This window comes from Pelmatolapia mariae, linkage group LG12 (assembly GCF_036321145.2).
Source record: "Pelmatolapia mariae isolate MD_Pm_ZW linkage group LG12, Pm_UMD_F_2, whole genome shotgun sequence".
Lineage (NCBI taxonomy): Eukaryota > Metazoa > Chordata > Actinopteri > Cichliformes > Cichlidae > Pelmatolapia > Pelmatolapia mariae.
Window position 1 is genome coordinate 18,872,886 of NC_086237.1, and position 20,796 is coordinate 18,893,681.

The 20,796-nt window shown below is 39.8% G+C and overlaps 3 protein-coding genes across 5 annotated transcripts in view; 2 read left to right on the forward strand and 1 right to left on the reverse strand.

Moving 5' to 3' along the window:
* Positions 1–2,998: 2,998 nt before the first annotated feature.
* Positions 2,999–9,226, reverse strand: hspb11 (heat shock protein, alpha-crystallin-related, b11). Its single transcript, XM_063489573.1, has 5 exons — positions 9,000–9,226; positions 6,356–6,462; positions 4,098–4,166; positions 3,971–4,014; positions 2,999–3,876 (listed from the first exon to the last, which is right to left on the reverse strand). Exons 1-5 carry the CDS (start codon positions 9,089–9,091, stop codon positions 3,784–3,786), a joined length of 405 nt encoding a protein of 134 aa, XP_063345643.1. The 5' UTR covers positions 9,092–9,226; the 3' UTR covers positions 2,999–3,783.
* A 15-nt stretch (positions 9,227–9,241) lies between these two features.
* On the forward strand, positions 9,242–15,333 carry smn1 (survival of motor neuron 1, telomeric). The gene is made up of 8 exons (XM_063489571.1): positions 9,242–9,370; positions 10,094–10,165; positions 10,246–10,365; positions 12,018–12,209; positions 12,762–12,938; positions 14,578–14,652; positions 14,840–14,947; positions 15,185–15,333. Exons 1-8 carry the CDS (start codon positions 9,323–9,325, stop codon positions 15,239–15,241), a joined length of 849 nt encoding a protein of 282 aa, XP_063345641.1. The 5' UTR covers positions 9,242–9,322; the 3' UTR covers positions 15,242–15,333.
* A 3,751-nt stretch (positions 15,334–19,084) lies between these two features.
* rtkna (rhotekin a) overlaps positions 19,085–20,796 on the forward strand; it is a 54,824-nt gene continuing 53,112 nt past the window's right edge. For 2 of the 3 annotated variants that reach the window (XM_063489564.1, XM_063489568.1), the window contains exon 1: positions 19,085–19,509. In XM_063489564.1, the coding sequence (XP_063345634.1) occupies positions 19,399–19,509 (111 nt within the window). In that variant the 5' untranslated portion in view covers positions 19,085–19,398. The remainder of the gene's footprint in view (positions 19,510–20,796) is intronic. The other variant, XM_063489565.1, reaches the window with a different exon arrangement.

Consider the following 20,796-nt stretch of genomic DNA (forward strand, 5'->3'; position numbering starts at 1 on the left):
TCAATAAGCATGGTTGAGATGTCTGAGGAGTACTATGCTCGCTAGGTGCTTTCAGTGGCTAGCCCTGTATCTGACAGCTCTTCTTTTTCTCAGTCTGACAGCATGGAGACAGGTGGATCAGCATAGTGTACAAAAGCTCTTTTTTACACCCCCAGGCTGGTGTAGGGGTAAGGGGCAGCCGCTGCAAGGTCAGTAGGAGTTGCAGAGAGGCCCGATACTGCATTCTGGTTTGCATCACGACAGCACGTTACATCAGTTTTTTCTTTGTTATACACACACTGGCAGCTTCTTTGGAAACCGGTTTAGTGAAACTAATTTTGCCAGAAAACAAATTAAAGAGCTTTCTCCATCTCCCAAAGAAGCAGCACCAATTCCCATTATGCCTGTTTTTAATCATTACTACAACTATCTTTTAATATGTTTCTCAACTGAATTGCATAAGGGTGAATTTGATGAGCAATTGCTGGAATTAAACTCATAAATAAATATGAGTGTCAATTCTTCACTATCATTCTCCATTCCTGTTGGACTTAAATAATAGGAAGATTGTTTCCCTCTCCCATCTAATCAGCTAATTTCGGCCTTTTGATACCACTTCCTTCCTTTCACAACAGCTCGTTGTGTCTCAGCTTCTGTCATAAATGAGCTGATGAGACCAAATCAAAACTGAAATCAAATTAAGGCCCATTGTCGGTGCGCGTGGCTTCGTCACCAACGTGAATGGAGGACCACACTGAAGAGATAACAAGAAATTGAGAGTCGCTGGTTTGTCATGAAAGAAAATAACAGAGCTGGGGTGGGTGGTGGATTTCTTCCTCAAAATAACCACATACAAAACATCAACTATATTTACACAATTGCAATTAAAAAATGCAATGTTTTTCCTGTGATTTTGAAACGTAGCTATTTTAATGTGTTTTAACTGATAATTAACTGAAAAACATATTGCATGCATACATATTTATTGTGGGCTTTTAATAATTTTACAAAAATTGACCTCTGTCAGCTGTATCATCTACTGAACAGGGGTTTTCTGGGAGGATCCAATCTCTTTTTATAGACTCAGCTGAACATACAGAGTTCTGGTCTAGCAGATGTCTGAGTATGACTGAACAGCAGTTAGACAGCCATCAGTAGACTGGGTGATAATTTAGCCCTACCCTGCAGTGACATGATAATAATGCACTCATATCCTGCTGTGTTTCTTCTGATCGGCTGATAGTCAAGCACAAAAGGGCCTGAATTCATTAATAACACAGAGGAGCTTGTTCAACTTCAGACAGCTTCAGACCTGTTCAACATGCAAAGTGAGGCTCTTTGGTTACATTTTTAAAGCAAACACATGAATTAAAATTCACACCTGAACTACCGAGGAGGGAAAAATGTACTCCTATGACTCTGAAGCACTGCATTTCACGGTCCAAACCTGACTTTCAAAAATATAATAAATATTCCATACTGGTAAATAATAGAAGAGTCAATAACACCGTATCAGTTTCTGCCTTGGCCTCATTACTCATTACACACTCACATACTCAAATGTGCTCCATCCGAACTATACCCCTAAGCAATTAGTTGCTCTAAACTATCAGGAGGCCAGTTATTCAGGCAACTATTTCATATTTTTATTGGTTTATTCAGGGCCCTGCATGCAGACCAAGCTATAACAAACACAGGCTCTGCAAATCCCCAAGCCTCGTGCAGTCAGAAAAGTAATTGGGGAGGGAGTCCCAAAGGGTCCTCGCATACTGCTGAAGCCTTTGCTACCGACATGTTGAAATGGCAGCTGAGGTAGATAGGTTTATGAGTGTTTATGAGGAAGCATTACTGTGTGTGTGTAAAGGATATATACAGTAAGTAGAAGAGGTGGCTTGAATATTTTGTGTGAACAGGCCTGGAGTCTTTAGACACTCACTCGTTGGCTGGGAAACCATCTGGTCCCCCAACCCCCCAGCAAGGTTGCCCATGGTTATAAATGTCTGTGGCAATGTCAAATTCTGTTCGTGAGGATGGGGGTGGGTGGTGGGCGGGCTGTATGGATTCCAATTTAAGCCCCTGCTGCTCAAAATTACTTAATTAATTCTATCTCTCACACAGAGAGAGAAACTTCCTTTGTAAGTAATTCTACCATTCATCACCATCCGGCTCTTTTATTCTAAGGCTTTGCCAATTATCAGCTTGTGAAATAGGCAGGAACAGTCGAATGTAGGATTTAAAATAAGGCCCATTAGTGAATCCATAACATTAAATAAGCAAAAACTGTGAAAATGGATTGACACAAATGTCCTAATCATAAGGCAGGCTTAAAAATACATTCAAATGTTTTCTCTATCAAACATATCCCAAGAAGATTCATAGTTCCCCAGCTATGTCAAATAATGCATGTGTGTATGGGTTTTTTTTATTATTGTTTAATTAAAAATGAAATACCACAAAGTCATGCAGTTAGGTCCATATATATTTGGACACTGACACAAGCGTTGTTTTTTTATCCGTTTACAGAAACATATTCCAGTTATAGTCCTGTAATGGACACGGACATAATGTGGAGACTCTCCACCTTCATTTGAGGGTATCCACATTATCCACATGGAGATGTGGATAATGGCACACAAACAAACAGCAACTGAAAGCTGCTGCAGTAAAGGACTGGCACAGTATTAAAAAGGAGGAAACCCAGCATCTGCTGATGTCCATGAGTTTAAGACTTCAAGCTGTCATTGTCAGCAAAGTATTAGAAATGAAACTTTTATTTTCAGTTATTTAATTTGACCAACTACGTTTGAGCCCCTGGAACGAAGAGATTGAGTTTTAAAAAAAAAACATTTTAGTTGCTCACATTTTTAAGCAATGAATTAAAGCTGAAAGTCTGCACTTCAACTGCATCTGAGTATTTTCATTTAAAATTCATTGTGGTAATATACACAATCACAATCAGAATAAAGTCATCTCTGTCCAAATATTTATGGACCTGACTGTATATGTTTATGAAAAAAAGAAATGGTCATATTATTTTTATACATGTGATGCGCTCACAACGTTGCACAACTCCCATGAAAATAAAAAGTACGCCTGATTTCACTTCAAATTTCAGTATCCATGACTTCAAGGTCATCTTTTTGTGCACTTCTGGATCTGAGCCAGCACTGAAGCAGTCAATGTGGAGTTCTATAACCAGAGGTGGGCTAGAATAGGTAAAGTGGAGTTCAACAGGAACAGGAGAAACCATGAAATAAACTTCAAAGATCAAAAACTACAGACAATCGGTGCAGCTGACACTTTTCACTGTTTTTAGAACTTTAGAACTTCGCTCTTTTCCGCAGCTGGCTGACTGACCAACAACAACACAAGCAAGAGGGGCTTACAGACTGCCTGTACTACATACTTGACAACACTCGCTACAGGTAGATGGGCCATCACCAGACAGCAAACGCGCTACCTCTGCTGAAAAATAAATTCTGCTTTATACATTCTGCATCCACGAGTCCGTGTCACGAGTCCGGGTCTGTGTGGATGTTTTAATGCCTGCCATTTTTTTTATTCTCGTGACCACACAGACTTGTTAAAGAAGTATAACAGGAATAACTACTCAGCTCTTGGGTCTCCAGCTATCCAAGTTCCCAACTGAGTACATTCTAGGCTAAACCAAATGTGTAACCAACATTAAATTCAAGTCAGGCCAAATTTAAATAAGGTATGGTTTTTGATTTTATGGGTTTCGCTGCATAAGTTTATGATCACACCTCATAAATGTTATACACACAATAATTTTAATTATGTGTGTTAATTTTTTACACTGACTCTGTGAACTGAGACAAAGTGATCATATCCCGCGGTGATGATGAAACGAAGGTGGGTGGCACTGCAGCCATTTAGCTGAAAGAGAAAAATAAAGACAAGTCATGGCTTTATTAATTCTCATTTAAACTTATTCATTTTACATTTACTTTACATTTACATTTGAACCTACTATTATAGCATTTGACTGAAGATGTCCCTCTGTACTTTCAAACTCTGTAAGGCAAAGAGTTTGTTAATCCCAGTTAAAAACACTGTGAATGGTGCAAACTAATACTTTGACTGGATGTCCTCATTACCTTTCTCTGCAACAGGCTCAAACTGAGAAGCATTTTGTGAGGTGTTTTTTTCTATTTTCAGGTGCTTCACTGCAAAACAATTGGAAAGAAATCAGCAGAAGATATTAAAAATTGGAAAGAAACCATGAAATAACACGAGATATAGATACAAACTTTAAAGAAAATAGATATGTTTAGAAAACAATATTTAACAATAAGCATTTTAAATATGGAACAATGTTACACCTCATCCTTGAGACGTTTCTCTTCCTTTAAATGACCCCCCAGTCATTTACTGTCCAGTGTTTGACAGATTAATCAGCTTTCCTTTTTCTGAGCCACTTAATTACAGTTTTATTGACATATCGTGACAGGAACTTAAGGGGGGCTTGTTGAGGCCATGTAAAGCTCAGGAAGCCCAAGAAATTTTTCAAATAAACTGCAGAAACATCATGACTGCAAATGAGCTGCTGGAAGGTTTCATGAAGGGGTGATTATGTCTGCATGGAAGAGTCATCAGAAAGAACCCTAACCCCCAACCAATACCGCTGCCTGGTATTGAATATTAGCAGTGGAGAGATAAAACACATCACCTGAGTGTGCAGTACTGATTAAAACTTTGGGGGCTCCGAAGGAGCGGAAACAATAATGACAAGAATGGATTCATGTGTATATCAGCAAATTATAAATGCAAATATCCTGCAGTTGGCTGAAAAGAAAAGGTCAATTTCTACAATAACACCACGAAGAATTTGTTATCCCACACATTACTTTAAAAAGCATAAGCTAAACCTTTGGGAAAGGTGCTCATAATTCCCTTGAAGAGCAGCTAATCTGCAATACTACGTGGCTACAAAACATGTTTTCAAGCCGTGCTATATGAAATCATTTTAATGCCTGTTTACTTCAGCGGGGTGCATACAATCCACACAAAATACAATCCCAATTTTAAACAAAGCTGGGATTGTGGAATGCTGTGTAAAATGTAAATAAAACATGAATACATTGATTTGCAAATCTCATAAACCCTTACTTATTTCACAAAAGAACACAGAAAACACATCAGATATTTAAACTGACATAAACATTTTGAATTTGATGGCAGAAATATATCTCAAAAAAAGTGGGGACGGAGCCAACAAAAGCTTGGAAAAGTAAGTGATACTAAAAAGAGACAGCTAGGGGAACATTTTGCAGCCAGTCAGGTTAACTGGCAACAGGTCAATAACATGACTGGGTATAAAAAGAATATCTCTGTTTAAAAGATTCAGGAAATCTGAAGAAATCTCTGTGTGCAAGGGACAAATAAATACAGGCTGAAAATACATGGATACCCTTGATCTTTAGGCCCTCAGGCAGCACTGAAAAACAGGCATGATTATGTCATGGAAATCACTGCATGAGTTTAGGAACACTTTCAGAAATCACTGTCTGTTACCACAATTCACTGTACCATCCATTCAACTTAGGTTAAAGCTCTATCACGCAAAGAAAATGCCATACATGAACACAATCCAGAAATGCTGCCACCTTCTCTGGGCCAAGGCTCATTTAAAATTGACTGAGGTAAGGTGGAAAAGTATTTGGAAATTCTTTTTGGAAGACATAAAAACTGCATAGTCCCAAGACTAGAGGACAGGGATCAACTGCTTTGTTATCAGCACTCAGTTCAAAACCTCTCTGATGGTATGGTAGCGCCTATTTAACTCACATCTTGTACATCTAGAAAGGCAACATCAGTGATCAAAAGTATATAGAGGTTTTAGAGCAACACATGCTCTTGTCTAGATGACGTCTTTTTCAGGGAAGACCTTGCATGTTTCAACAAGACAATGTTAAACTGTATACTGCACTTATTACGACAGCTTGACTTTATAATAGACAAGTCTAGGTGCTGAACTGGCCTTCCTGCAGTCCTAAAAAAAAAAAAAACAACAACAACAACAAAGACCCATGACTACTGAACAGCTAGAATGTCAGACAAGAAAAGTCCAGCAACTGGTCACTCAGTTTCCAGACATTTACAGACTGTTCTTAAAAGAAGAGGGGACGCTATGCAGTGTAGTCACAGCCCTGACTTTTTTGGGACGTACTGATACGACTGAATTAAAAATGAACCATTATTTTTTCTTAAAATTCTTTAAATTTTCTATGTTCTATTGTGAATAAAATATGGGTTTGCAAATTATTATATTCAGTTCATCAAATTTTACACATGGACCCAACGTTTTTAGAACTGGACATGTATGTTTGACCTAAGGTGCACACAGCCTCCATACCATTGTAGCTGTCCACTGTCACAGTGCCAATGTTTGTAGGTTCAGGGAAGTGAATGATGAACTCTTGAGGAAACATCCCAGTGGACATCCAAAACGTTTTAGTGTTTCTGAGTGATAAGAAAGACAGAAAATCATGACATTTTACCATTGATGAGACCTTTTTACATCACATTTTGATATCAACTTTTGTTGTGTAGGTATACAATATTGTGCAAAAAAATCTTCTTCATATTTTGCTGCCATGTAGCCAGACTTTCTTGAAATATTAAAAATGTTAGCTAAAGCAATAGTCCTACCGCTTTTCCAGTCATTTGCACAATCATGTGACTCATTCAAGCAAAAAATAGAGCACCTAATTCAAGACACCTAAATCTCTCTCGCGCCATCCAACAAGCAAAGCGTGCACATGCACAAAAGATCCAGAGCCACTTCCACAACACAAAGGACTTTCACAGTTTATGGCAGTGCATTCGGGCCATCACACAGTACAAGCCTGCAACAGGCACCTGTGATGGAGATGCCACACTTATTGAGGAGCTGAACAAGTTCTACGCACGGGTTGATGCCCTGAACAACACACAAGCAAAGAAAGCCACGCCCCCCACCACAGACCAGACCATCTCTCTGCCTGCAGCCGATGTGAGGAGATCTCTCACCAAGGTCAACCCACGGAAAGCTGCTGGACCAGACAACATCCCAGGTCGTGTGCTGAGAGACTGCGCTGATCAGCTGGCCGATGTCTTCACAGACATCTTCTACTCATCACTGAGCCAGATGATCATCCCAGCGTGCTTCAAGTCCACCACCATCATCCCGGTGCCAAAGAAATCCTCTGTAACCTGCCTGAATGACTACCATCCCATCGCCCTGACCCCCATCATTTTGAAGTGCTTCGAGAGACTTGTCGTGGTGCACGTGAAGAGCAACCTCCCCTGCTCACTGGACCCGCTGCAGTTTGCATACTGGCCAAATAGGTCGACCAAGGATGCTATTTCCACTGCACTTCACCTTTCCCTCTCCCACCTGGGCAAGAAAGACAACTATGTCAGAATGCTGTTCATAGACATAAGCTCAGCATTATCCCCCAAAAACTGTTCGACAAACTCAGCAAGTTGGGACTGAGCACCTCTCTCTGCAACTGGATACTAGATTTCCTGTCAGAGAGGCCTCAGTCCGTCCGAATCGGCGACAACATCTCCAGCACCATCAGGCTGAGCACAGGAGCTCCTCAGGGCTGTGTTCTCAGCCCTCTGTTGTTCACCCTCCTGACACACGACTGCACCGCCCTACACAGCTCTAACCACATCATCAAGTTCGCTGACGACACAACTGTGGTTGGACCCATCAGCAGCAATGACGAGTCAGCGTACAGAGATGAGGTTCAGCAGCTGGCGTTCTGGTGCAGTGAAAACAACCTGTCACTAAATGTGGACAAAACCAAGGATATGATCGTCAACTTCAGAAAGACTCGCTAAGCTCACACACCACTCAGCATCCACGGTTCCACAGTAGAGTCTGTTAACAGCACCAATTTCCTGGGAGTTCACATCTCAGACAACCTCACCTGGACCACCAACACCACCTCCATCACCAAAAAGGCCCAGCACCGCCTCCACTTCCTGAGACGCCTGAAGCGGGCCAACCTCCCTCCTCCCACCCTCACCATGTTCTACAGGGGCACAATAGAGAGTGTTCTGACCAGCTGCATCCCCGTGTGGTTTGGAAACTGTAAAGTTGGTGACCTCAGCCAGCTACACCGGATCGTCAAAGCAGCTGCCAAGATCATTGGAACATCTCTCCCTCTGCTACAGGACATCTTTCACAAACGCTGCATCAGTAAGGCCTCCTGCATCGTGCGTGACCCGTCACACCCCTCACATGGACTCTTTTCCCTCCTCCCATCCGGCATACGCTATCGCAGCATTGGGGCCTGATCCTCCAGACTGAGAGACAGCTTTTTCCCACAAGCTATCAGACTCCTGAACTCACTACCAGCTCCCCCACTCACCCCCTATCACACACACCCACACAAACCACTAACTGACTCTACCGGACTCCACATACCACTGCCTTTGTAAATACAGATGCTGCTCTATGGAGAATCCTACTCTCAGGAATCCTGCTCATGTTAGTCACTTTATTTCACACTGTAAACTGTAAAGCTGCTACGTTGGTCATTTTAAACCACTTCAAAGTCATCTTAAATCTCAACTGTAAATTGTAAATTTTAGACTGTTATTAACCCTTTTACCTCAAAGTATATATTTACTCCCCTTACCTCAGTCTCAAAGTGTATATATATATATATTTATTCTTTTTATTCTTACTCTTCCTATATTTCTTGTTGTTCTTTTGCACTGTATGGAACTGGAGCCTCGTGGTCTCGTCTCTATATACTGAACTGTATTTAGCTGAGATGACAATCAAGTTTACTTTGACTTTGAATTTGAAGGGACGAACCAGTGTTATGTCAACACAACAGACAGCTTAGCAAAGAAGCAATTTTAAGTTGCATCTCCAGGCGCCTTTTAGCAGCAGCTTGTAGCAAAATCACATAATTTGTTTCGTTTTGTTTAAATGAATATATGAAAATTGACAAAGATAAAACTGCTGAGATAATCACAGCTTAAGAACCAGCACTCACCCGTCGATAATGTTTTCTGGTGGGTGATTTTCATCGCTGGATGCAACGAGGACAACTTTCGCACCTAAAGAAGTTAAAGAGGACTCGATCATCGCACAGAAAATGTTATAGTCTCCGAGGCTTTCTGTTTTTCTATAACAGGACACAACAAATGCTTTGTTTACAGATTCTTAAGGGGGGAAAGTCGTCAATTGCCGTTACCAAGCCAACCACTGCGTCGCAAGATATAGACGTCGCAATGTTGTACGTCACAATTTTCGACGCACGCTGCTAGTTAGATGTTTAGGAGTTAGCGGCTAGCACTGGATACAGCAATTGTTCACATGGCGAACGGATGCAAAGAAGTGCTTTTTACGCGCGGAACTGGACAGGCGAGTTATAATGCACTATTAAGCGGAGGAACATGACTTATATGACGCTTCTATGCTGTCTGTACAGTTGTTTGAGGTGGTGAGCTATATAGCTAAAAGCTACAAACCAACGTTGAGTTAGGCTAAGTTAAGATATGAGAAAAGGAATAAAAGAAGTCAAGCCGGAAATACACAATATACCAGATGTGCTTCAATAAACAAAACGTGGCTTTATTGGAATATACCGTTGTGGATATGCGTTACAAAAAATGCTTTACAAAGTAGTTTTAGGTTGAGTTGCAACAGTTCACAGGAGACAAAGGTGTACTGTACAATAAGCCTAAAATCCTATGCGTCCTGACTCTGTTTTTGCATGCACTGCTTGTAAGATGCTTCATTATAATTGTGGATTTAAGACTGATTTAAAAATAATAATAATAATTTAGCAACATTTAATGTGCTCGTCTTTTTGTATGTTGTTTATCCTGTTTTCCATGAAAAAAATTGATTAATTATTCATCATAAATTAAGTGTTTTAAAGTCTTTCTGCTCTTCAGCACACCGTCCTTTACTATTTAGTGAATTATTTTGACACAGCAAATAAATATTGGCTGTAAATGTCATCTGGTTTGCAGGTATTATTTATTATTTTTAAATCACTTAATGTTTAGCCATTATTTATTTATACCCATTAAAAATACATGTTCGTATTGTAAAGACTCCAAATTTGTTGTTCTCTTCCAGAGTGATGATTCAGACATCTGGGATGACACCGCACTGATAAAGGCTTATGACAAGGCAGTTGCATCTTTCAAGGTAACTTGGGATTATTGCAGTATGTGCGAATGTTAAATGTTGTTTGCTACTTTAAAGTCTCTTCTTGATTTGCGTGTTAGACTGCCCTTAAGGGTGAAGATGAGCCACAAGTCTCAAAGAAAAACCAACCAGGAAAGAAACGCAAGAACAACAAGAAGAACCAGAGTAGGAAAAGAAACAATGCACCACCAGAAAAAGAGGTGAGGAACTGGAACTAAAGCTACAGATACATTTGAAAGGGGAAAAGGTTTAGAGTTAAATATTTACACATGATGTTTACAAAGTTGTCAGAGGTATCAAACTGGAGAGTACATTTTAACATAAGTCAGTTTAGATTCTGTGTTTCAAATCAGTGGTCGAAATGTGTCTTTCATTTACAGTTTCTACAGTTATGGTCAGAAGTTTAACTACACTTATCACAGGCATGAATGTCATCATAATTTGAGGATTTTAATGATTTCTTTGAACTGTTCTTTTTACTTTGTGGAGTGATTGCACAGCATACATCCTAAATGGGTTTTAAAATCAAGAATTTAGTGGACAACTAATTTTTGGGAGGTGGATTTTCTCTAATCCACACAGAGTGAAAAGTATAAATGCAGGCTTAAATATATACATACATTCACTTAAATATTTTAGCAAGTGGTGCTGAAGGTTCAACAATGACTTAGAACTTGGCAAGGCCTATTAACTTGTCATTAGTAATCATGATTGACTAAAACTAATAGTTTCTCTGCCATCATAAATAGGATTTGCATGGCAGCAGTTATTGGATTGACCGGTGCTTGTTACAATAGGAAACTCCAGGCTATTCTATGAAGGTCTAAGAAGGAGAATCGTACATTTATACGAGTTGGGATGGTCTCGGAGCTGTCCCTAAACAACTTCAGATTTTAAGTTAATCAGTTTAAACAATTGTAAGCAAGTAACAGTTACTTGGACACGTGACCTCTCATCCAAGGTCTCAAAGGAGACCCAATCTGTCACATCCTCAGATTAGAGGAAATTGGTTAGGATGTTCAGGAACAACCCAGGAACCGCTGAGGCTCAAGTCTGCCATGAACTGGAAACTGCTGCAACATCAGTGTCACTGTACACAGTGAAGCAAGTTTTGCATCACCGTGATGTGGAAGGGTGCCAACCAAGAAAGAAGCACCTGCACCAAAAGATCTTCAAGCCTGCCTGAAATTTGCAGCAGCCCACATGGACAAGCCGAATGTCTTGTGTAGAAAAGTTTTATGATCAAACAAGACAAAGGTCTGTTTGGAGCAGTAAAGTTTAGGCTTTGAAACATAATTTCACCTCAAATCAATCGTTGGAAAACTGGGTGTTCCAACAGGACATTGATCCCAAACACACATCAAAACTGGATTTAGAATGGATAAAGCAGGCTAACATTAAGCTTTTGGAATTACCTACCCAAAGCCCGACCTCACCCCCGTTGAAATTTGTGGACTTTGCTTAAAACCTGGGTTTGTGCAGGAAGCCAACAAATTTAAATGAACTCTAGTAGTTCTGCCAAGAAGAATGATCAAATATTTAACCAGAAATACACCATAAGCTTGTTGATGGTTACCAAAAGCCATCTGGTGGAGGTGTGACTTGCTCAGGGACATTTAACGCGTTATTCAGAGTATATGTATATATGCCTTATGTATACTTTTGATCCCATAGAAATTTAATTTAAACTTGTGCACCTCTTCTGCACCATGTTACCATGACATTCATGCCCATGATGAGTATTTTTTCTGACCACAACTGTACCCTGTTGGTAATTCAGAGACATTCAAAAACAGCGTTGTTTACACATGTTTACGCTTTCACTTTAATTACAGTTTTTGTTGTGTCACAGTGGCAGGTTGGGGACTCATGCAGTGCTTACTGGTCCGAGGATGGCCAGCTCTATGCAGCCACGATCGCCTCCATAGACAAGAAGAGAGGCACTTGTATAGTTGTTTATACAGGCTATGGCAACGAGGAGGAGCAGAATCTTGAAGACCTGCTGTCAGAGTTTTCGGAGGGTGATGAGGAATCAAATACCAAGGTAAACTAGTGCAAATAAATGCATTCACATAACAGCAGCACAATACAAATAACAATTCAGTTATTAGAAAATGGTAGTATTGTTCCCTGACACAATTTGCACATAGTTTTTACCTTCATTGTTCACATATGCACATCATGAATGTTAAAATAGCAAAACTAATATTGTGACCAAATCAGGCTTAAATAATTGGCAAGCAATCCATTGTCATTTTGGGTTTTTTAATAGGCCACAACTTAATGAATATAACAGTAGAAATTTGGCAGTCGGCATCAAAGACCAAAAAATATGAAATTATTATTAATTACGCCACCCAATATTTATTCAATGGTGAGTCGTGGAAATCACTGCCGATTAACAGATTGCTTTCTTAGTCTATTAAAACTTAGGACTAAGGATGGATAGATGGGTTAGCTCTTTCTGTTTTTGTCTGGATCATTTCTTACTGCTTCCCAAACAAATTCAGATATGTTTATGGATTTCTCTGTATTTGTTCCCAATGGTGTGAAAATGGGGAGAAAGATCAAAGCAGTAAGTCTTTGCTATCCATAGGTGCATGAAGCAGAATCTTCAACGGAGGAGAGTGACAGGTCAGCTACTCCAAACCAGCACAAACAGTCACCTAATAAGGGCCACAAGTCCAAGACCCACAAAGAATCACCTCCTATGTGGGCTCCTGGTTTTCCTGGATTTCCTCCAGTACCACCTCCCATGCATGCTTTCAGACAGGTAAGAAGAAAGGCTCTTTAGGGAGCTGATTCATTATTAGTCTGCCAACAAAATTACTTTCATGCATATTACTCCTCTTATTTTTGTTTTTAAATTGTGATTAAATCATTTTCAGGTATTAATTAAATTCCCGATAGGAGGTTGAATGTTTGTTGTAGTCAGAAAGATGAAACGTGAGCAAAGTGTTTATAATCTGAACAGTAAAGATAGAATATGAACATTTATTGCAGGACTGGATTGTAATAGTCCCAATTTCTTTATGTGGACCCAACTGTAAAGAGTAGAAAAGAAATAATGTGTTTTAAAAATATTGTACATTATCTTAAGCCTTCTTTGAGCCTCTACATGCTGACTGTTCAGTTTAAAAGCATATATACACTTATTATGGACATGAATTTGTGCCTTTTAGTGCTTTCCTGGAACTGTGGGGACTAATGCTTGTAATAATGATGGATATTAAAAAGAAAAAAGTTTTAACTAATCTTTGACTTGAAATCAAAAAGCATCAGAGTTATAAATACAGATCATCAACAAATTTGCTTAAATGTTCCTTTTTGGTTGTCTGTTTGCACCCTGATGTACATATTTTACCACTTTTCTTGACAAAAGTTAAATTCTTGAATTTATGGTCTTCTGGCACAGCTCTTACTAAGCACATTTCACTTTTTTATATGGTTGTATTCAGCTATTGAATTTTATTTCAAATGCCTTATTTTTACACTGAGCTTTGTGTGTTATCCAACTTTAATGAGTGTTTGATCATCGTCCTGCAAAACGACACAACTGTTTCCAGGTTTCAAACATCTATCTGATGTTTTGAGCTTATGATGAAGAATTCTGGAAAGTCCTTCTCTTTCATTAACTTATATTAACTTAACTGGCAGTAGATCAGCCTCACAGCATGATGCTGCCACCACCATGCGTAACAATCATGATGAGGTTTAAGTGTCTCAGCTTTTTTTTTTTTTTAAATGACTGTGTCAAGATTTTGTGCTTTTTATTCTCATGTGGGAAGCAACAAACTTTATTTGAGCTCGAAAGTTTTGATTTTGGACACCAGCCACTTGGTCCATAACTCTGTAAAACCTCACTAACTTTGGACTGTGACAATGTTGTTTAAGCAGCTTCTGTTTCATGACAAGCCTGCACTTTGTGATTATCTTTGAATTTGCATTGGTTTAGAAATGCTTACAGTAATCATTCCTGTCTTGTCCGATGTTTCGTTGGTATTGATCAATCCAGTTAGTGTTGTCGAACTAACCTTCCTTGGCACAGAAAAGCTACCACCTAGGCAGACACTAACCAAAGCTAAAAGGCCATGCACCTTGCCCTGTTTTTTTCTAGACCCCTTTTTTTTAATATTCCCCACCACCACCACCTCACCTCTATCAGGCTGGTCTCAGTTCCCCAGGCTTAACAATGTGCAATGATTTTGCCTCACAGAGCAATTCAAAGATATCAATTAAAGCCTAATATTTCCATAATATTTATGTCCATGTTGAGAAGAAGTTATTTTGAGTAAAAGAATTGGAAGACATCAGACTGCGCTTACTTCAGTTTAGATAAGTTTGGGTACTTTATGCGGTAATGATATTACAAGCTGTTGATTTCCACCTTTGTGTCTTTTGTCTTGCACCAGGGGAGCAGCAAGCGATCTGGTAGTCATGGGCCTGTACCTCCTCCATGGCCTCCCATGATGCCTTTTGGTCCACCGGTGAGTTGGGATCAATTTTTACCCTTAGCAAAGCTAAAGGAGTGGGGGTCTTTAAGTGTTTACTCTACAGCAGGTTAAATGTAGATACAGTTTAGGATATAACATGTTAGGGTCTAACAAATGGCAACGTTAAACACCAACAACTGCATCCTGAACATTCGCTCTGCTGTTGATGGCTCCACCTTAGATGGTTCCTCCACCTCCACCGATGAGCCCTGACATGGTGGATGATGAAGCCTTGGGCAGCATGCTCATCTCCTGGTATATGAGTGGATATCACACAGGATACTATCTGGTACGTGCACAGAGCCCTGCTGGCTTTTTGGGAGGTTATAACATTGATTTGGAGCTTGTACATACCTCACCTTTTGTTATGCTGTAAATAGTAGTCACTTGTTTATGGTAATGTTGATGCTTTTCCTTTGCCTTTTTGGTTAAGTTGCTTTATTTTTCCTTTCAGATTTTTAGGCATATGTAAAAGTCATGGATTCATAAAATGAATAATATTTGGGGGGTTATTGTGTTTTCATAGGGGCTGAAACAAGGGCGCAAAGAAGCTTCCAACTGGACAAAACAGCATCACAAATGAAGCCCTGCTTGTTATGTCTGTGTGTTCATATAAAGTGATGGAAGAAAGTTTTGTATTCTTTGTAAATAGATGAAATAAAGACTATGAGAACACAGCGGGTACCTGTTTTTGGATATAGTTTCAATTATGCTAGAAAAGACTGTATAAATTACTTTTTTGTACAGTGTAATTGCTTAATAAGATCCACTTTATCACTTTAAAAAAATACTTATTTTCTAATTGATTTTACAGAATGGCAAAAAAACCAAAGGATTACTGGATATTACGTGTGTATGTGATGAACTCAATAGCATATGGTTGTAATGGCAAATATTGTCCAGTAGAAGTCAGACTGGTGTAATGTATTTATAGGAAAATGTGGCATGAATACATCATCGGCTGTTTTTTAAATCCTGTACAAAACAACAGCCGTACAAAGGAACATTTTATGCAACCATTAGTCTGTATACTGTACACTTGCCATCCTTAGAATTCGATTCCAACCCAGACTTCAGTCCTGTGTTTAGTCCCTCTGGTGATTTCCACACTGTTAATTCAGAGAGTCTTTCCAATATGTTCCTTGGATACGAGCTCCCCATTTTCCCTGAGGTGTTCCCTCGTCCACTGCCCGATATAGAATCACATCCATCATAATCTTTTTCAGCTCGCATCACATAGACGCATATTTCAGGCTGATAGAAGGCACAGTTTCGGCTACAGACAGTATTACAGTGAACTAGTCGTGCAGATAAAGATTGATTAGAGAAAAGTACTGAGACATTAGGACCACTGACAGATACAGACAAATGGAGGGAAAAACCTGTGGAGGCGTCACGGTGTGGATAAATATATATTAACATGCTACAGCCTTAACAATCACCCAATTAACGCCTTTGGAATATTTTGGACCTGTGGGCGCTCTCCAACACAATCAACATCAAATGAGGGAATATTTAATAAAAGGCTTATGTTTCGAGGACTGAAGCAGTTCTAATGCAATTTCTTTAGTCTGCCAATTTTTCTTTTTAATGTCTTTTGCACTTGACAAATTCTTTGGGAGATATTTCCAGTAGGAACACCTAGATTTCAAAACTCCATTTTGCCACAAATTAGGCATATTACTTTCTTGGCTCTAATATTTTGTATAATGACAACTCAGGGTCTGCTCGCGACTTTCTTTCCGATGTCCTGAAAACTATGCTGGAATATTTGAGGTTTAATAGTGTAGGAACAGAGGAGGAAATGGGACGATGGTTGCAGATACTTTGTTCATTTTTATATTTAGAATATAGAAAACCACATGCAATTACTGTGGCAACAGCCACAATCATGCTACTGAAGCTGTCCCGCATTCATTTCATGAACATATTTCCTATATTTCCTCTACTTTATGCTCATTCTTTCTGAAGTGGTGAGCAATTTGTGTGTGAGAGCGAGAGAAGGTTCAACAGAATATGGTTTTGTGATAGGTTGTAACAGCATGATTGTCTCCTGGCTTTTTTTTTTTGTTTTGTTTTTTTTTTTATACCATGTGATCTTCCTCCAGCTGCTCCATAGCCATTGCTTGACAGAAGAGCAGTCTCTTTGTTTGTGTACTGGCTGTGGTCGGCATTTTATTGCCCACTGTGACTGCCAGTGTTTACTGCTGTATTTGATTCTCACTGCAGCAGTCTTTTTTTTCTTTTTCTTTTTTTTTTTGCTGTTTTGTGTGCATGTGCGGGGGCAAAAGAGAGAGAACAGGAGAAGAAAGAGGGACGGTAACAGGAGAAAATGTAGTTTGTGGGATTTACAAATAGAATATGCACTATAAATGAGGGGTGATAAACCAGACATATCTTTTCCCCACAGATGGGTCTAAAATCTGCCACGGCGAGGCTTGCACATAAGCCCATTGCTTGCCTGACTCTGCAGCAAACTGAGCTGCCCAAAGGGCTCAGTGGAGCCCAGTGAGGAGTTGAAAGGGGGTCAGACCTTGCTTGGGAAAGCACCGCTCCCCTCTGTGACTGTCTACCCCCTGCTGACCAGAACTACATGAGGCATGTAAACATAATCTGCATTTCACATAGATCCTTCTAGGAAACAGACAGACATCCAAGTGAGATCGCATTGCTGCATGAGTTACAGTGCCTTTAGCTATTTACCCAAGTTCCCAACATCAACAAACAACCTGCTTTTAGATAAGAGACTTTGGGGGATTTTTAGAGAAACAGGAGCTGTGCTAACCCCTTTTCCTTTTTCCACAAAGATAGAGCGCCAAACATTCACTGCAGTCAACATTACATCTTGAAAATAGTGGCACAAACACCATTAACACCAAACGCAACAAAATGTTTGTTGACACAGTTAAATATAAATTTGCACTATTAAGCAGAACTGGTAAGACTCAGCTCTATGTGCTAAATCACAGATTTAAAGTCTCGGTGAGGGCTGCGTACCAACCTGAGTAAAGTGGCTGTGACAGAGAATTTGAAAAGCAGCGCTATTTACATATTTACATACAAAGAAGTGCCAGCAAACAATCACAAAATTAATATTTAAATATTGGCAGACAGACAGCTGTTTATGATTCAGACAGAAGTCAACAAAACAAATAATAATTTAAAAAAAAACAGCAATATATGATACCAAGGTAATTACATATTATATATGAAAGTAGTTAACCTGCAAATAATAAGATCATTACAGCCAGCATTGACTCACACTGATTCCTGTCTAAGACTTTATTTTGCTGAACTGATTTCCAGCCTAGGCTTTTTAACTTTTGAGTGTCTTTTTTGCATAAAGGAGTATTTGAAATATGGGACTGCAGTAAATGGATAACTGACAAAGCCCAGACTTCTCTTTTGCCTTGAATAGTTGAAATATCACAAGTGAATTGTTCAATTTATCAAAGAAAGCAGATCTAGAAAAGGGTTTTTGAATTTGAAGCATTCAGACAAGACGTGCAAAGTATCAGACATTTGTGCTGATGACCTGCAACAAAGGCAACCGGTTCATACAGTAACTCCAAGGGATGCGTATCTGATTTATTTTCTTATTTTCTTATGCTTTTGAACTGGATGAAGGCCTCTGTCTCTTTTCGTGGACGTGACCTCGGTGTCAGCGAGAAAGAGCCTCGATTACCTTCTCACCCAGAAGCTCCAGCAGAGTCACAATTATGATTCACGTTCTTGCTGGGTCGTCATGCTCTGTTGCAGATGCTCATAAATAAAACGTCTTACCATGAAAGTAAAGTCCATACCCCTATCTTTACAGCCTCGTAAAGTGGCTGCATTATTGATATTAGGGAAAAGAGAATTCCAGAGGAGCACATAATGACTGTTATAAACATTATGTTTAAAAAGATCCTTATAGCCTCCTTTTATGAGTGGCTACGAAAGCCTTCAGCTGCCAACTAAAGCTGCCGATAAAACCGATTTTCATTGTCATCACAGTGATGTGAACACGAGCAATTAATACAACAGAGAAACTTTAGCTTAGTAAAATATATATGCAAATGGGATTAAGAATAGCAATGTGTTACACTTTGACAACACTGCCTAGGAAACACTGGAAAAGCAGACAAAGCTCTCAAAATAAAGGCTAATTGGACTTTTTTCCCTTCTTATTTATTTATTTGCTTATATGTAATTTATTTCATGGTGCATGCTACACCTTAATGCTTGAATAGTTTGTGTTGTGAAAGAGTTTCCAAGTAATCGCTTCAGTGAAAAAGAAAAAAGAAAAGAAAAAGAAATAAAGTGGGCCTGCAACAGGGTTTTCGAAGTGCAATAGTGAGTCTCTGCCATTCATCACCAGTAGAGGTCTCTGGATGCAGAGCAGGGCAAAGTTTGGTCTCAGTCAGCTGTACCACATGGGGTGTCACTGTGTCACTGCTGGACGCACTCGGGACAGTGCTGTGAAAACTGGGAAACTGCTGACAAGGAAGACCCTTCAATCGCTCTTTTCCTGCCAGAAGATCTGCTTCAGCCTCTCACATCAGAAGGATCGCCGGTGTTTTGGGGTGGTTGCCTACATTTTTCTGGGCTTTTTTGTTTTTTATGCCAACCTGGTTCTTGTGCGCTTTGGTTGTTCGGCAGTTTTCGAAGCGGCTCCTTACGCTTTGCGCTCCATTCAAGTTGAACTAAAACGCTCCACACGGGGCTTGCCCTGACTGAAGTTGCCAGAAAGCAGAAACGATGTTTTGCCGAAATCAAACAGCGAGAGCCACCGTTGCCCGGGGCTCTGCCCTTGAAATGGAGATACGGCGGGGGAAGTTCAGAAAGAGCGTTTTCCTGGACACATCCCAGGTAGACTCTGATTCTCCGATTCTCTTATCGCAGCCGTCTCAAACACACACAAACACACACACACACACACTGAAGAGAAATGTTCTGTTTACAACTTCGACTGATCTCACTCCCTCTACAAACCAAAATATCTGGTAGACTTTTAATCTTGCTCTAAATGCGAGAGTGTAGCCTGCTTTGCTCGGCACACACACAAAAAAACTTAATTAAATTGCACAGGAGAGCTGCTGCTGTTGCTGCTGCGCTCACGTCTTCAAATTAAACTTCTAATTGCAGCATTTCCAAACCGCTTTACCCGACTCTAAATAAAAACTAATAATGTACCCGCAGAGACTTTAACGTGTCTCTATGGTAACTTCCCCAGTGATGCTGGCTTTAATATCCCCGAGAGGTTCAGCCTTGTATTGTGTAGTTTTGGTTATGATGCTTGAACCTTCAGATGCTTTTCTTTTTCTTTCATTAAATGTATTACATTATTAAATCATTATACATCTCTCTGACATTTTATCTGCAAACTTTCTCAAAGCAACTCACTTTTAATTCTTTTTAAATGTTTCACTTTTGACTGCTGGGCAATAGATCCTCAACGATAAGTTGGGAACTAGGTCAAAGCTGTAGTCCTGCGTTTTCCCCCCTCAGCTGTTTGTCACTGGATTAGAACTGCAATTCTTCCTGCATGTTTTCCCTCTTCCTGCTTACAAATCGCCCATGTCAGCATCTGCTTCATATTAGCCACTGTTTGTCAGTAAAGCAGGCGGGCTTAGAAGTGACTTCCAAACTTACCTCTAATTATTTTTACTCACGATCCACTTTAATAGTGTTTGGGTGGAAGTCTTGCCTCTGTGCACCTCTCTTTGCACTCCCTTCCAGACATGCACACTTGCCTGTGAGCCCTCATTAGTTTGCATGTTAATTTTAAACTGCTTTTAGTCAAAAGCACATTCTTGTTGTTTTTGGATCTGTTCAATTAAAAGTACGCTCACATATGAGATGTATCTGCAGTTCTGGAAGCTGATGATTGGGATTTTGTTTTGCCAGACAGGAGTAAGACAGGGGGATGTGTACGTGTGAAACAGTGTGTGTGGGCAAAGAGAGGGGGAGGCCCAGATGTAAGAGGATACATAAGGAATGTTAATGGTGCAATATAGCAAACGATCAAGGCAGGGTATTGATTTGCTCTCTCCTACATCCCTGAATCTCACTTGCTTTATAACCGTGTGCAGGCATAAACATTGTCAGGCAACTGTATGTTGACCTGTTGTTTATAATTCATGTCACAAGAAAACA